Raw genomic sequence first — 16,199 nt, 5'->3', positions numbered from 1 at the left:
CCCAGCTCTTCTTCTAGCTGCTCTCTGAAAAAATGGAAGCTAGAACAGGAGTATTGTACAGAAGAACAACCCAAAAGAGGCAGGAATTCTTGAAAATAACAGAGGTAGGGGGGAAAAGGTGAAGAAACACTCTGAAAAAAGAAAGTGAAAAACAATCTGGAAGAAGCAGCTAAGGCACACATGGGCTGAAGAGCACATCCTGCAACACTGAAGGGACACAGGCAGTGGAGAAATGAAGCAACCTGAGCACAGAGCTCTGACATCCTGTGACCCTGGCTATGAGCCTGCAAGTCCCAGGTGTGGTCCCCGAAAACCCCACCCTCTCCCCCCAGGATCAGCCTTAGAGCTCTGCCTTGGACTGCAAATGCACATTTGGGTATTAATGAAGTTCAAATGTGCCTGTGTGACACACAACCCACCTTTCTCATTTTCTGCTTTTGCATTGCTAAATAAAGGCTTTGAGTGGCTCAAAGGTGAGATCTGTGTTAACAGCAAGGGCCTTCATCCATAATGCATAAGGCCACAATCACTAATGTGCTGTATATGAATGGTGAGTAATCACACAAACAAAAAAAGGCTTATTAACCTCACACTGGTCAAACTATCAAGTACTATTCTAAAAAATAACCATAAAGGTCTTTTGAAAGGCTTTCTAAGCCTGTGAACACAAGTTTCTAACTTTAGATTTAGCATTTATATAAAATATAAATGGAGCTACTTAACTTTTACAGTCTTAAAATTTTCACTGGTTTTTAGTTTATTAGAATGTGTAGCTTAATTAACAAAAAAACCCCAGTAATTTTTACTTTGAATCAAACCTCCTGCCCTACAGAACTTGAAGAGGAATTTTTTTTTATGTAACATCTGTCCACACTGAACCTACAAACAAATGACAATCCTCAGTGTCTTCATCTCAATCCCTTAACTACTTTTTTCACCACAACTCTGCTTCCCCAAGCATTTGCCCTTCCATTTTCTCCACTCCTTTTGTGTGTCCTGCCTGTTGAAGACCAGGGGGAAAAGGGGTCCTTCAAGCCCAGAGGTGCTCATGGGCAGCCACAGCCCCCTCTGCACTACAGAACAGCCTCTGAGCTTCAAGGTTTTCTTCCCACAGTGCTGCTAAATTCTCTGAGCACAATCACAAAGGAAATTAAAAAAGAGTGAAGGGAGCTATGGGGGAGGTGGGTAATAGAGAGAAAAACAGTGGGGAATGGAGGAGGGCACACACTTAAATTTAACCTGGAATAGCAACAATGAAATGCTCTGCTTTAACAAACCCCTGAGAAGACAAAGAAGGTTCCTTGGAGTGCAATTTCTCCACAATATTTCAACCTAACAGCTGTGTGCATTCCAAGGTGACACAGGTACAACCCTCAGAGTGCAGCTGTGGCAGGGCAGCAGAGGGGAGCCCTTCCCTCCTTACACACCTGAAATCCTACCTGCCCAAACTCTGAAAATGGGTGATCCAACACAGATTCATCACAGCCTCAGTAGGGAACAAGGCAGGAACTTCCAAGCTCATGGCATCGAGCCAAACGAGAGCAAGCAGAGACTCAGATCCCCTCTGAGTTTCCAACAGTTTGCAAACACTCAGCACCAGTGGTGAGTTATGGGCTGACATGTGCCCAGACACATACACCTATTGAACCCACTCAATGTTATGACTGCTGCTGCTGTTTTTCCCTCTGTAAAAGAAATCATAATAATTTAGAGACTTTTCAAGCAGTCTTACAGCACAGTTCTATTGCCAGCAGCCTACATGTCACATTCTAGGACAAACTTAAAAAAAGAGTACTAAGGTGTAGCAAGCAAGTAGCAGATATCATTGAATAAATATTCTTTTCATGGCAGTGTTTCTAATCAAAAGTGCTGAAAAATGCTTGCTACAGCAGCCTTGAACACCTGCACTTCATACTGCAGAGCCACACTTCTGCCATGGCCTTCAGCACAGCATATTTTGACACCAGAAATTAAAATCCACTAGAACAGTTCTATCGATCCTATCAAATAAACATGGACATCTCCCTTCCTACAGCAAAAAAACCAATTACCTTGGAAGACCATGAGGAATGCTGCAGCAGACTTGTGAAACAGAGCATCATATTTCAAATTCTTACAGAGAAATTTTAACCCATCATGAGAAATTGATTAAATTCACTTAGTTGGGTGGATGAGGAGGGTGTGTGTCCATTTTAGTGCACTCATCTTTGTTGGGTAAATTTCTGCATTACTTGAGTCAATATCAGAAAAAACACTGCTTTTAAAATTGTTATGTGCTATGTTTATATTTCCTCATGCAGTTCTTCAAACATCTTCAGTTTCATAGCGACAACACAGAATTAACAGTCCCATTTCCTCCCCCAATTCCTTCTTGTGATTTAATCAAGAAAAGAGGTGGATTTCCCTTTTCTTTTAGCCTTGCACACTCAGTCACACCACAGAGCCTGAAGCACCAGGTCCCTTCCTGCCTTTCTCCTGGAGAATTCAGCTACAGCCACTCTCCATCCAAAACGTGCTGGAAATGGGAGCAGGGCAGCCAACACGAGGAACCCTCTCCTCCAACTGCAAAAATACCCAGGGGAAATTTTAAATAAAATGCTGTTACTCTGTTCAAAGTGTAGGAAATGTAAGTTTTCTGAAGCCATCCTGTATATCCTAGGTTCACTGAATGAAAATGGGAATGCAGGGAATTTAGGAGGCTGCAGATGGAGCTCAGCTAACCCAGTGGAAGTCAGATCTGATGAAGGGGGAAGGAGTGTGAGCTCTAGAGTATTTAGATTTTTAATGTTTTGAAGAAAATCACAGACATTTGGACATAAGGAAAAAAAAACTTAAAAGACTTAAGTCTCTCCTGCCACACACAAACAAAATGGAAGCCTAGACACACACCCCAGCATTTCACCACAGTCCCTGCTTTCTCCCCAGAATAATAATATAACTGCAGCTACAACTGGTAAGTGCAGCTTAGTTTTTCTAATCAATCCTGGTGTCATTTTCTTACATGAAATGCAACCCAAAGCTTATTCTTCAGTCTAATGCCACCTGAGTTTTCAGCCTTCTTAGTTTTCAGATCCCTAAAGTTTTCCACTGGAGATGCAAATGTTCCTGTGGACAACTGAGAGCGACTATAAATAGGCTGCTCTCCTCAGCTGCTTTTCACAGAGTTGGACAGAAATAGCCAACCCTCCTACCCCTTCCCAGGAGTGGGGCAAAGCCTACTTGTCTGCCTATTTTCTGCCTCACAAGCTGTGAACCTTCTTGAAAGGTTTTCCTCATTTTGGGGCGTTTGCCCAACGCAGCCCTTGCCCATGGAGCTACAGCTCACAGGACTGACCCAGGGCCTTATTCCATATCAGAGTCAGGGCAAAAAAACAGATTTCAGTACTTGTGTGTTCATGTTCAAAGGTAAAATAGAATAACTACACACAACCACCATGCCTGGTAGCTTACCAGCTTTAAACACCAGTACTGCAGGGAACAGGTTTCTTATTTCCAGCTGCATTAGCTGCATGGCTAGCAGATTTTTTTACAAGGTTACAATCCAACTTACATGAGGAAAATAAATATGTTAAGAAAATCCTTTTTGCACCAAACACAACATGGCAGGCCTTGTACTCTTGTGTTTGAGACCTAATTTAAGCAGATACATTAAATTACACAATGTGCTTGCATTATAAAGTCCAGATGTGGCTCTGAAAAGAGCTTTATCGTTTCAGGGGTTTCCCCCCGCCCCCCATTGTTTTTCACTGGACAATTCAGAAGGGCATATGGCACTGCTTAAACAGCTTCCAGGATTTTCAGCCTGACAGCAATAACACAGCAATGCTGACTGCAAATCTGAGCCTTTTCAAGCTCTAGAGATGACAAGCATTTTCCACTTCTCCTCCCAAAGTGAAAAATTACTTGCTGCATTTTATCATATTTTCCTACTACACTGAAACTCTACATGTAATGTTCACCACCTGAACAGATTTATATTTTCATCAATTTAATATGCTAATTGCTTTAAAATAAATACACATTCATGCTAAAGCTTTCTTTCCCAGCATGTCACTAATTACCCACCATGGCTTGGCTCTGCACTTGGTCTGGGGGGAGTGGGGGAGGCTCCTATGAGGCACCCAGACAAACAGATGGATTTGCTGCTCTATAAACACATTGCTCAAGTCACACCGTGCTCCTTCTCCAGGTTGTTCAGTGACAAGATGCAAAAAGAGCCCAGCAGTGCTTGCAATGACACAATTATGTCAGTCCTGGGCCACCACAGCCTCAGTGGCACTGCCAAGTGAGAGGGGCAATAAACCACCAGGCTCTGGACAAGTCCCTCCTATTGCTGAGAGCTGCCACATCTCATCATGCTGTGAGAAGACTTCATCTGTGCCAAATCAGTGTCCTGGGGGCCACCAAACAAGGCTTAAATACACAAAGACTAAACAGGGGGGAATTGTGGCCTGAGCACGATTTTTATAAATACAGTAGATCCAGCCACTGCTGTTTATCCAACAAGAGTCATGAGCACTGCAGAAGATTTTAAAGCACTGTCCTGCTTCTGTCTACAGAACTCAGCACCAGCTAAATGAACTAATCCAACTGAATTGTCCTGGAACAGATTTTCCAAACAGCTTTTATCAGCTGTGTTCAGAAACAGTTGGCAACTCTTCCCATTTCCATAGTATTGTCCCAAATTAAAGATCAACTGCTCTACACTGATATACACTGCACTGAGTGCTTCTGCCATCCTTTTCCAGGGGGTGGGGACCTTGGCTTTTAGTTTGGGGTTTGCTTGGTTTTTTCTTTCCTTTTGTCCTGTATGAGTCCCACAAATAGTGGAGTGGGAAGCTGTGCAGCAGCAATTGCAACATGACTGAAAAAAGGATGCTTGGCAGATTTCACACATGAACTGAACACCAACACAGCAGCCAAGAAGATTCAGCACAGCAGAAAAACACACAGCAAAAAGTATTTTCTCAGGAACATGGGCTACAAATCCTCAGGCTTCAGTGATCCTTTCATCTACAGCAGCTGGGCATGATACAAAAACACACCCCATAAAGCAGAGTTCAAGATGGTTCAAGAGTTGCTGCTGTTCTGTTACCCAGCAATCTGCTGCTGACATGAGCTCTCCACAGCTGAAGCCCTCCCTGCACAAAGGACAAGCATGCACTTCTCCTTTCTCTCAGCCTAGGTGCCTGTTTTCCTTAGGGCTCTCCCCAGACTAAGAACGGGGAGACTCAGTCTCCTCAGACTCATCCCAAAATGTCTTTGGACACTCAAGTCAACTGTCATTAGGATGTGTACTGGAACATCCAGAATCCCAAAATACACAGGGAAAACAGAGAAATAAAGAGACTTAAAACCATACCTTAGCTCTACCCACCACATCTTCACGAGTATTGATCCCCTGGTGTTAAAACACCAAGGCAGCAGCTTCTGGGCTGCTGCAAACTACATCAGCTCACTGGTAAGGGCCTCTCCTGACCTGTCCCTGCCCTCCCTGCAGCATCCCTGCCTCACACCTGGCTGGAGGCAGAGATCAAAGCTCTGCCAGCCCAAGGCACAGGGCACCAAGCGCCTCATATGTTAATGGCATCAGTCAGACACAGCCCACAGACATCTGGCACTTCTCTACAGCACTGTCCTTCCAAGATAAAAAGCCTTACAAATTCAAATCAATATTTTCACTACTGCATTAAATTAGCACTTTTCTGTTTCACATCTAATCCCAACTGCTTTCTGTCCACAAAGTGACCTGCTCAGGGAAGTGATCTCAACACCATATGCCACTGCTTACCCAAGCCAAGCCAGCTCTCTTGTTTGTCCTTGTCAACACCAGGCCAAGGCACAGAAAGCTGCCATGGATTTGCCAGCAGCAAACCTCAAAACATATTTAATACAGTAGAACCTGACAGATTTTTGTGCTGGGGATGCCTTCCTTGACAGTCATTAATCCCAGGAACTCAGAGCAGTGCTCTCTGGATCAGAGAATTATTGGTATCTTTGGGACTCCTGCCATAAAACAGCTTAGGGGAAGACAGTGAATCTTATTTCTTGTCTTCATTCAGCATTAATGTGCACAGTTGGTAAATCCAAAATTACACCACATATGTTTCCAGCTCTTTTAATCCAGCCATCTCACAAAAGTAATGAAGAGAGATCACTTGAATTTTACAAGACTTCGTATTTCACTGCAGCAAGTCCACAAAAGCCCCAGTTTTTAAATACAAACTACTTAGACCCTGCCTCATTTAAAATAAACCACAATGCCATTTAGTATGTACAAGCACTGCTTTGCTCTCAGAGAGTGAGCTTTGAAAAGCCAGAAGGGAACTAGTTTTGGGAACAGAGATTATTCTTATTAGAAAAAACAAAAGGCAATAAAAAACTGCCTCTAGGCATTAAAGTCTTCAAAATCAGTGCAGTTTGAGACACTTCATTAATCACAGAAACTCCACATGCCCAAGAACACACAATAAATTTTTCAAAAATCTTTACAGTCAAGCGACAAGACACTTTGGATTAAGTCAGTCACTGTATCATTTCAGCAATGATATTCCTGCAAAAGCACAGAGAAAAGAACAAAACTGCCTGAAAGACAACTCACAAGAGAAAAATTAAAAGGACTAAGGAGAAACATGAACAACTGTATGAAGCATATTAAGCATCTCTCTTTCAGATACACACAGTGGAACCAGCACATCCATAAACCCCAATGGTTTTCATTTGCAGCAGCACAGTGGGGATTAAGGCAAGAACAAAGGACAGCTCAGAGAAACAAACCTATCATCAAACATGAAGTTTAAGTAGCCCTCCATGCTTTTCAGAAGACTGCACATGGTCTAGAAAGAGGGAAAGCACAACCTGCAAACCCAGTGATATTAAAGTAGTTTTCCTGATACTGTCCTGTTGAAACTCTGCTCACTGAACAAGGAGAGAAGGGAAATGTGAGTCAGAATATTATCTGATAAGGATGCAGAACCCAAATCTCAAACAAAGGACAGCAAATTATTAAAGTATGATGAACTCATTTGCAATTAATGGATAACATTGTCCTAAAATCTTTGGTAAAAGTAAAATAAGAGAGATAAAGCTAATAAAGTGTGAATGATTGTGAATTCTCAGAAAACTGTTCAAAAATCAGAGTGGTCAGCAAAAGATTAACAAAAGACTCTTACTAAAACAAAGCTTAAGACATGCAGGTTTTGTTTTGATGTCACCATCTCTGTAAAACATGAGTAAAACTGGAGTACAAGGGAAAGCAGCCCTGTAGCAAGGGGATGATCAGCTGAGCAATTGCTTATGGAAAGAGCAAACTTCAGGGATTAGAGTCACTGCCCAGTGCCCAGCCAGCCCCAAGAGAACACCCAGCAGGGAGGGCAGAACCACACACAGGTGAGCTCTGCCTTGGCTGCCTCACCCACAGGTGAGCAAAGCCCAGAGCCTTCTCCCAGAGAGCCCTGGCAGTCAGGGCTGGGCACGGGGCCCCACTCTGCATTCTGCTATCCTGGAAACCCCAAACACGAGCCAGCATGCAAACCCCACTCTGCCATCAGCTATCCTGGAAACCCCAAACCCCACACTGCCATCAGCTATCCTGGAAACCCCAAACACGAGCCAGCATGCAAACCCCACACTGCCATCAGCTATCCTGGAAACCCCAAACCCCACTCTGCCATCAGCTATCCTGGAAACCCCAAACACGAGCCAGAATGCAAACCCCACTCTGCCATCAGCTATCCTGGAAACCCCAAACAAGAGCCAGCATGCAAACCCCACTCTGCCATCAGCTATCCTGGAAACCCCAAACACGAGCCAGCATGCAAACCCCACAGAGAGGAGCCATGCTCCTGGGAGAACTGAGGCTTTACACTGTGCAGATTTCACCTGTGTGAGCTAACTCTGACTCACCATTTACACAGAATGGAACAGCTGCACATTAAAACAATACTCTCCTTCTGCTATTTCAATAAGCAAAATAGGGTGAATATCCAAATTTAAAAACAATGTTTCAGTTGTTAAAACATAGCTTAGTATACAAGTAACATATGGAAAAATCCTAGGAATAATTTTATTTTATTTAAAAGACAAACATGCCATTCTCAAACATGCCTGCATTGACCTGTAAGGCAGCCAGACTCTACTTTCAAGAGCTGTGAAAAAGGAAAGGCAGAGAACTGGTTTAATGACAAAATAGAATTTGCTAATATATAAATAAATCAATCACCTGACCTACCACTACAGAATCAACTGTATAGTAGCCATCAAACATGTGCCTTAACACTTCATATTAATTCTGCTACAATACAGTCCAACTAACCACATCTGTATTTACAGTTAGCTCTCTTCATTTGTTGCTAAAATACACAGAGCCTTGGATTTATTATTTGTGGGTCGTTTTTCCCTTTAATCTTAAATTCAGATTAAATTAGCACTTCTGAAGAGCAAAACCCAGAGAGATTTCTCATGAGTGGAAAATTTGCCATGCTTATGAGCTTGAAGGCAAAATTCATGAAGGGAGATATCTGTTCTCCTTTTAATTTCACATGCTGGTAACACATGACAAAAACAAGTTCTCTACATCAAGAATTCTAAAGCTGTGGGTTTTTAAATATAGTTACTTGGATACACCAGCAAAATGCAATCCCCACCTGAGCAGCCACTGCCCCAGGGCTCTGGCTCCCAGCAGGGGCTGCAGGAAGCCTTGGTGAGATCTCAGGCTAAACCCCAAACACGTCAGTGCTGCACATGATGCCCACACTGTCCTCAAGTAAGAGCTGCTGGCAAAGCTCAAGCCAACAAAATAAAACTCTTCTGCTTTTCTCTGTGGAAAATCCCAATTTCTGTTTCCTGTGACTCATCTTTAAAACCAAAACCTCCAGTGTGAAACCAAATGACAGAAAGTAGAGGGAAATTATTACTGGAGCAGCAAAATGTCCCTTCCAGACATGCTGATACACCAACACCCAAGCATGACCCATTGAGGCAGAGAAAGTATTTTTTAAAAACTCCCAAAAACCCATAAAACAGCTCTCCACACTTTACATGGGAACCAGCACCCTGCTGGGGCAGTGGCCAACATCCTAAAAAGCAGTGGCAGTCACCAAAATCCTTTTTATCAAAAGGCAAGCCTAAGCCACTGATCAAAGTATCCAAGGATGTAGGAAAACAAACTCTAAACCAGAAGAGAAGCTCCATGGGCAAGGGCTGCCTGAGAGCCAGAGCCCTCAGAAGGACAGTCTGGAATGGATGTCAGCCACAGGGTTATAAAAAACAACCCTGTAGAAAGGGATGCTTTCCCACTATCATTTTAGTCCTCTTCTCTTAACTGTTACTTTTTTCCTTAGGCTTTCAGTAAATACGGACAAAAATTAAACCAAAAAGTATTTACTTCATGGAAAAATTAATTTCTGTGCCTTTGATTGCAGAGTAAAAAAACCATTGTCAAGCAAATTTTACAGAGTGTACACATGGCATTCTAACAGACAGCTTTTAAATTGCCTTTCCATTTTGTTCAGCCAAGGTTTATTCAAGGAGTCCCACCTTGAGGCCGTCTGCTGCCAGTCACAGATGTTTCTAATGAATGTCATGAAAGGCCGGTGTTTGCCCAGTAATTGGGTTCTCAGGTACCAATCCCTGGAGCAAAAAGAAGGCTGCTCTTCAGACCTACTTGTAAACTCCTGTTCCTGAGCTGACCTAAGGGCTAACCAATGCAATTAACATTGACAGGGTCCTAAATTCTGTCTCACCTCCTTAGTTGGAGGCTGCAGGACCACAGCTGAATTCTGACACATCCTTTGGATGCAGGTGCATCCTCTGTCCCTGAACTGCAAGAGGTGCCCCCAGCCACTGCATTTACCTTCCCTTTGCACTGCTCCAGGCAGTCACACAGCACAGAGCAGGAACAAAGACCTCAGCCACTGCAACCTCTTCTTCTGGCAAAAAAAGAATGAAGTGTCCCTACGTATATTCTGTGTTTGTACAGAAGGAAACTGCCCAGTTTTAGTCAACAGCATTATAGATAATATTTACAGAGACAAAAATACACCGTCTAGAACAGCTCATCTTTCCATTCTGCAGTTTTTCTGATAAAGTGAAACACTGAAAACTCTAGATAAAAACAAGATAATTACATTTTAGGACAGCTTTAACTGACAAGTCTATCAAAACCAGTTCTCCTTTTGTCTCTAATGCTGAAGTTTTAAATTGTTTTACCATCGTGCCCATTTACATAAACAAGGAAGAGAAAAATAAAAACATATGTGGACTAATCAACACTATAAGAAAAATACTTCTCCACTATTTTCTGTAGATCTGGCCCCAAAACATAAAACAAGAGGGAAACAATGACAATTCCTAATAAAACTTTAATCTGCCAGTCATATTTGGTTTGGAAGTCAACCAGTTTCCCAATCCAATGGGCTTCCCAAACAAAAATGTTCTATTGATATAATTATCCATTAGAGACATCAGAGTATTTTTCTAGCCAGCACTGGAACATTTCTTTCATGTTAACTTTTAACACTGTCATTTTCCTACACTATGTAAAAATTCAAACAAGTACAAAATCCAGTGGCATTTGCCATTAAAGAGAGGTTCCCTCTATTGCAGATTTCTCCAAGTTTAACTCTGTACAATGCATTAATAGCAAAACTGAATTTGAGGGCACATCTGGCCCCAGCCTTTTGTTTTGAAGTCCAGGCCACACAATTATATTAAAGATGCCTAGAACTGTTAAGGCTTGTACCTTTCCAGCAAGTATAAACTCCTTGTTAAAAGTCTTCTATGTGCCTACTACAAATGGTAACCAAATCTGACAAAACTATGAATAGGTATTAAAATATCCTAGTAAATTTTCAAATGTGTTTCAAATGCATTTCTCCCATCATCCACCAGGAATGTTCAGGAAAAAAAAAAAGATGTGGCATTATTTATCTCAATAAACACACAGAGCTTGAAAACAGTAGGACTTCCTGAAGCCAGCTCCCCTACCCTACTGCTCCTTGTGAAATTCCCAGGAAAGCAGCAAGCCCCATAGGCAGACAAAGCTCAACAGAGCCCCTGGGCCTTTTGCTCCTGTTCAAGGACATGAGCAGCAGAACCAGCCAAGGGCCCCACTGCCCAAGATGTACAGGACAGAGGATCCTGGCAGGAAGGATTGTGTCTCACAGGATCCACAGCACCACATCACCTTGAAGAATGACTGTTATAGTTTAAAAGGAGTCCCCAGCTGTGCAGCAATCTGCTTACACGTCTCCTTCTAGCCAGGGTGAGGAGATGAAGGAATTGCAGCTGGCATTTGATGCAGCCAGCCAAGCCAGCACACACATGTGACAAACACAAACCAAGTGCTCCAGGAGCTGCCTGCCCCACCCTGGGACAGAGTGAGGGCAGCTCCTGACCCGGCTCCTGGCCAGCTGCTCCATGTCCATCCTCAGACTGCTGATGGGAGAGAACACCTCTAGCTCTCAGAGCTGTTCAGAGAGCCTTTGGGGGAAGTTTTCTCCAGGATCTACCCTGTGAGTTGAGCTGTGAGTGTCCACAGAAAGCACCGGCCTTGTGGTGAAAACAGCACAGGAAAGCAGAATACAGAACTCAGAAACCATAAGAGAAAAGAAAGGGACCAAGAATAACCAAACATCACAACAGGGGACAGAGTTTTTTATCAATCCTGGGTTCATCCCCAGCTACCAACACTGAAGATTCTGAGGTCCTGCCCTGGTTGTTTTCCCCAGCACTTCTCTCCTTGTGCTGAACTCGAGATGTGACAGCTATTAGCTCTGAAACAAGTGCCTCAGGAGTTTGTCTTACAAGCAAGGACAGACTGACTGGGACTGCTCACACGACCACCCACCATCTCCACCCCATGGTGGCTGCAGAAATCACTGCTCACAAAACAGTTCCAGGTCCTTCCCAGCAGAGCACATTAAAGTCAACCAGCATCCTTTTCTGTTTGACTGGGTGGCAAACTGCTGCAAGCAATTCCTGAACCCTCACAGCTGAAGCAGGAGCCAGACTGTGACCTTGTCAGCCAGCCCAGTGTGGGCTGTTTGTAATATTGAATCAGAACCTACAGAAAAACAGCTGAGCTTGCCCTTTACTACTCCCTTTGCCTCAGTCAGCTAAAATTCACAAGTCTGGCTTCAAATGCCACAGTTCCACATGTGGATAAGAGGGATAAAATATCAAGTGCTTACAGGAGTTATGCTCTGCTCTAAAGAAGAAGTTTGAAAATAGAAGATATGTACCACTTGTATAAGTATACATTTAGTGTTACTGTTTTGCTTTTATAAACAAATTTATGACAGAAAGGAACAGACATTTTAAGCACTTCATGCTCAGAAAAGCAGTAGCATATTTTAAAATTACCAGCCCTCCTCCACAAAGCTGTGCTCTGCTTGCTAACAGAGATTCACAATCTCACAACAGCATAAAACATTCATTTCCACTCCAAATGCTTCAGGAGGTACCTCCCTTCTAACAAAACAAAATAAATCAGTGGCTTGGGCATTTTCCTGAGTCTAAATGTATAAACAATCATTTTCATTCCACAAACATAAACCATATTATCAATAATTTAGGCTGGAAAAGATCTCTAAGATCAACACCAACCATTAACCCAGCACCACTGTGTTCAGCACCAAACCATGACCCCAAGTGCCACATCTACATGTCTTTGAGATTCCTCCAGGGATGGTGGCTCCACCACTGCCCTGAGCAGGCTGTTCAATGCCAAACCACACCTCTGGTGAAGACATTTTTCCGAATACTCAATATAAACCTCCCCTGGCACAACTTGAGACTATTTCCTCTTGTCCTGGAAGAAGAGACTGATCCCCACCTCCTTTTGGGTACAACCTCCTTTTGGGTAGCTGTAGCAAGCGATAAAATCCCCCTGAGCCTCCTTTTCTCCAGGCTAAACACTCCCAGCTGCCTCAGCCACTCCTCACCACACTTGTGCTCCAGACCCTGCACCAGCTCCACTGGGGAATTGCTCCAGATCTCAGTTTCTGTCTTGTCATGAGGGGCCTGTAGCAGAATGCTCTGCCTAAGTGGGGGTAAAACAGCTCAAATTTTACATATTTGAAAGAAGTTGTAAGTGCTGGATGGAGGAGGGGTTTGTGCTAATTTTGGTGTTGAAGAAAGCTGAGACCAGCCAGACTCACCCATCTCAAAGTTCCACAGTTATTCTGAGGATGTGAAAAATCAGTGTTTCCTGACAGAAACAGGCACTGATGAGGCTGTGACAAAGTTCCTGATAAAACAACAAGTGCTAGCACTGCACCTGAAGCTGCAGGGTGCCCAGCTGGCACAGCTCACCTAGAAGCACAAGAAGATCTAAAAAGTTTTTGGTTTTGCTGTGGAGATGGACTTTGCCCCAAGTTTGGACTAATTGCTCTACATCCTGAAGCTGGCAGAAGTTAAAGTATCAGGCTACCTGGATGTCTTGGCTCCCAGCAGACTGTCCTGCAGTTCTCATGGTGTAAAGGTCTCTCTATCAGTGTTGGTATTGGCACTGAGCTCCACCTTGGCTGCCTCCAGCAGCTTACATGCTTTTTAAAGCTCTTCTCAAACATCCTTATCTCTAGCAGAAATGTTATGTTCTAATTAAGCAGAAAATCATTTTATCTTTAGATGAAATGTGATTCACTCTCCTAAATGCCTACCTCCTCATCTCTAAATAAAACTCATTTAGTTAACAATTAAGTTTCATGTTTCAGCTGCAGCTCTTGCAGGACCTTCACCCTATGCACAATTCACAACTGACCCTACAGCATCAAGGGCAGAGCTATAATGAGCCAAAAGGGCAAAACAAGCTGCAATCAGAGCCATGGCTGGTGCCAAGAGGAGGCTGAAAAAGCAATTCAGAGCCACAGATCCCTTAATGACATGCAGATGAGTTTAAGCACCCTAAAATAACAACAGAAAACCACAAAGTTTCTTTCATCTTCTCTCCCCCCCTTTTTTGAAATTGTCATGTACAAAAGACACATTCTAATTCTAATGTAACCTTTTGGGTTTGGGGGTTTTTACACTGCGCAGAAAAAAGCACAGCCCAGAAGGACTGTGCTCAGTAACACACAATGAACATGACAAGAACAACAAAGAATGTTATCCTATCCTGTGGGCTGTACTTTTACTTGCCTTCTGACAGCAACTTACTACATTGCTGTGCATTAACTGGTACAGACCACATGATCCCAAGACATGGCTTCAGCTATAAATGTTCTCTCTGCTGCAGCAGGTGATAACAGGCCCAGGGCACAGCGCCCATCTGTCACCTGCACTGCCCCTCGGAGGCACAACACAATTTATCTGCTCTTGAACAAACCACCCACTTCTGATGAACCAATCCAACTGCCTGAAGTTCCCTGATGGGAGGGTACAAACCAGGAGAAGTTCCAGCACTCAAACCTCTCAGAGCAGTTTCCTAAATCCCATCTGGTCTGATGCAATGTAAAATTGGAATTGCAGCAGTTTTCACTCCAATGTCGTTTGCCTACTTTCATGGAAGGATTCAATCACACTCAATTACTTAACTGCACTACAAAATGCAGGTTTTTGTTCTGTTGTTTTTGTTTTTTTTAATACAGTAGCCTGATTTGAACTCTCTAGATTATTTAGATTCCTACACAGCACACAAAACTGTTTCTTACTTTTTTGGAAAACATGCAAACAAAAATCATTACAAACAAACAAAAAAACCCAAAATAAACCCCAAGTATTTCAATAAAGAAAGAATGCTTAAACAACATGTAATCATGGAAATATTTAAACCCACCTATAGAGCACCATATGTCGAAAACAAACATGAGGACACTTACAGAATTGCAGACTGAGGCTCAGAAAGGCTAACAAGGCTGCCAAGGCCAGCAAGAACAGAAAGCGGTTTCGGAAAAGCATTATTATTCACTCTGCTCACTCCTCATGGCTTCATCTTCAGATATCTGTGGTTCCTGCAAACAACAAAATAGAGGCAAATATATATTTTACATGTGGAAGCATCAGTTATTCTATAAAGTCAAGAACATAGGCAATTCAAATTGGCAACAACAGAATGGAGAAGTGGCCTTCACCCTAACAATAGGATTAACTGTATTTCCACAACAAAACTTTCAGGTAAATAAAAAAGATTTCTATTTTCCATAAAATTAAGCTTGCTCCTACTAACACAAGGTTAATACTCACATTCACAATTCTTAAGATAGAGTAATAAAAGCTGTCAGTCCCACTACACAGTAAACAAAATTTAATAACGCCTCAGCAGTTGTTAGTCATTGCAAAAATAAAAATACAAAAAAAACCAAGCCCTCTCCTGAAAACTTTCAAACACACTTTTCCTTGCAAAATGACATTCTGAAGAGTACAGAATTTGCTCAAGTGCCCTGTTTTCACAGATGTACGTTCTCCTGTGGAAAACTGCTCTAAATAAGTATGAGAAGGGGTTGCTCTCCCCCTTTACATGCCTTTTCTTTGTTTTTAAACAACCAGCTGCTCTTACATGTAAGAGATGCCTCCTCCTAGCACTGAGAGTGTGCTGCAGGAAATTGGTTAGTCTTGAAAGAACTCTTCTGAGATTCCCAGATCCTTTGAACTGAGTTCTGTTTATGACAGAACATTCAAACCTGTTGACAGAAAGTAACTTTTTTTCCCCTCCACTGTTTCTTTTTGCCCCAGAACTTATTTCCTCACAGAAAGAGGCCTCTCTTTATTTTTCCTGCTTTTGAGAGTGACAAGTCTTACATACACATGTAATTAATATATATTTGCTTACCAAAACTCTTCTGGACTCCAAAAATGAACCATCTTAGATTTTAATCTCTGAGTGCTGATAAAACCACAACCGCAAAATCCTGATTTTTTTTTTCTACACCATTCCCTTCCTCTCCAATTAATTTTCTTAGTGGTATTTAAAAAGGTCTCAGGAGCCACTGAACTTATTTTACCCACTGGGGCTGGTATTGAAAAGAGTTGTGTGATTGCAGTAAGTGAAATCCATTATACACATACATTTTGCAGGACTGAGGTCTTTCCAACTCATTTTACTTGGACAACTACCTTTACAGCTTTTGGAAACTGTGGAAAAATGGAAAGATCTGGAGATTCTGAGAAGCAAGAAACCAGAGTCATTACAGTATTTTTCCCAAAGGCTAACAGCACCATAAATGGCATGTGCAAGCAGTAATAAAAATAAAGTAAAAAGA

General features: G+C 42.5%; 1 protein-coding gene across 1 annotated transcript in view; it reads right to left on the bottom strand.

The window, feature by feature from the left end:
- The window catches only part of PXYLP1 (2-phosphoxylose phosphatase 1), a 33,675-nt gene extending 18,517 nt beyond the window's left edge, over window positions 1-15,158 (bottom strand). Inside the window, 1 exon segment of the mRNA XM_036389198.1 lies at window positions 14,820-15,158. Coding sequence (XP_036245091.1) covers window positions 14,820-14,898 — 79 coding nt within the window. The 5' untranslated portion in view covers window positions 14,899-15,158.
- Window positions 15,159-16,199: the final 1,041 nt, after the last annotated feature.

Source organism: Molothrus ater, chromosome 10 (assembly GCF_012460135.2).
Source record: "Molothrus ater isolate BHLD 08-10-18 breed brown headed cowbird chromosome 10, BPBGC_Mater_1.1, whole genome shotgun sequence".
Classification (NCBI taxonomy): domain Eukaryota; kingdom Metazoa; phylum Chordata; class Aves; order Passeriformes; family Icteridae; genus Molothrus; species Molothrus ater.
The sequence above is the reverse complement of the archived record's forward strand: the minus strand, read 5'-3'. Positions and strand labels throughout refer to the sequence as shown.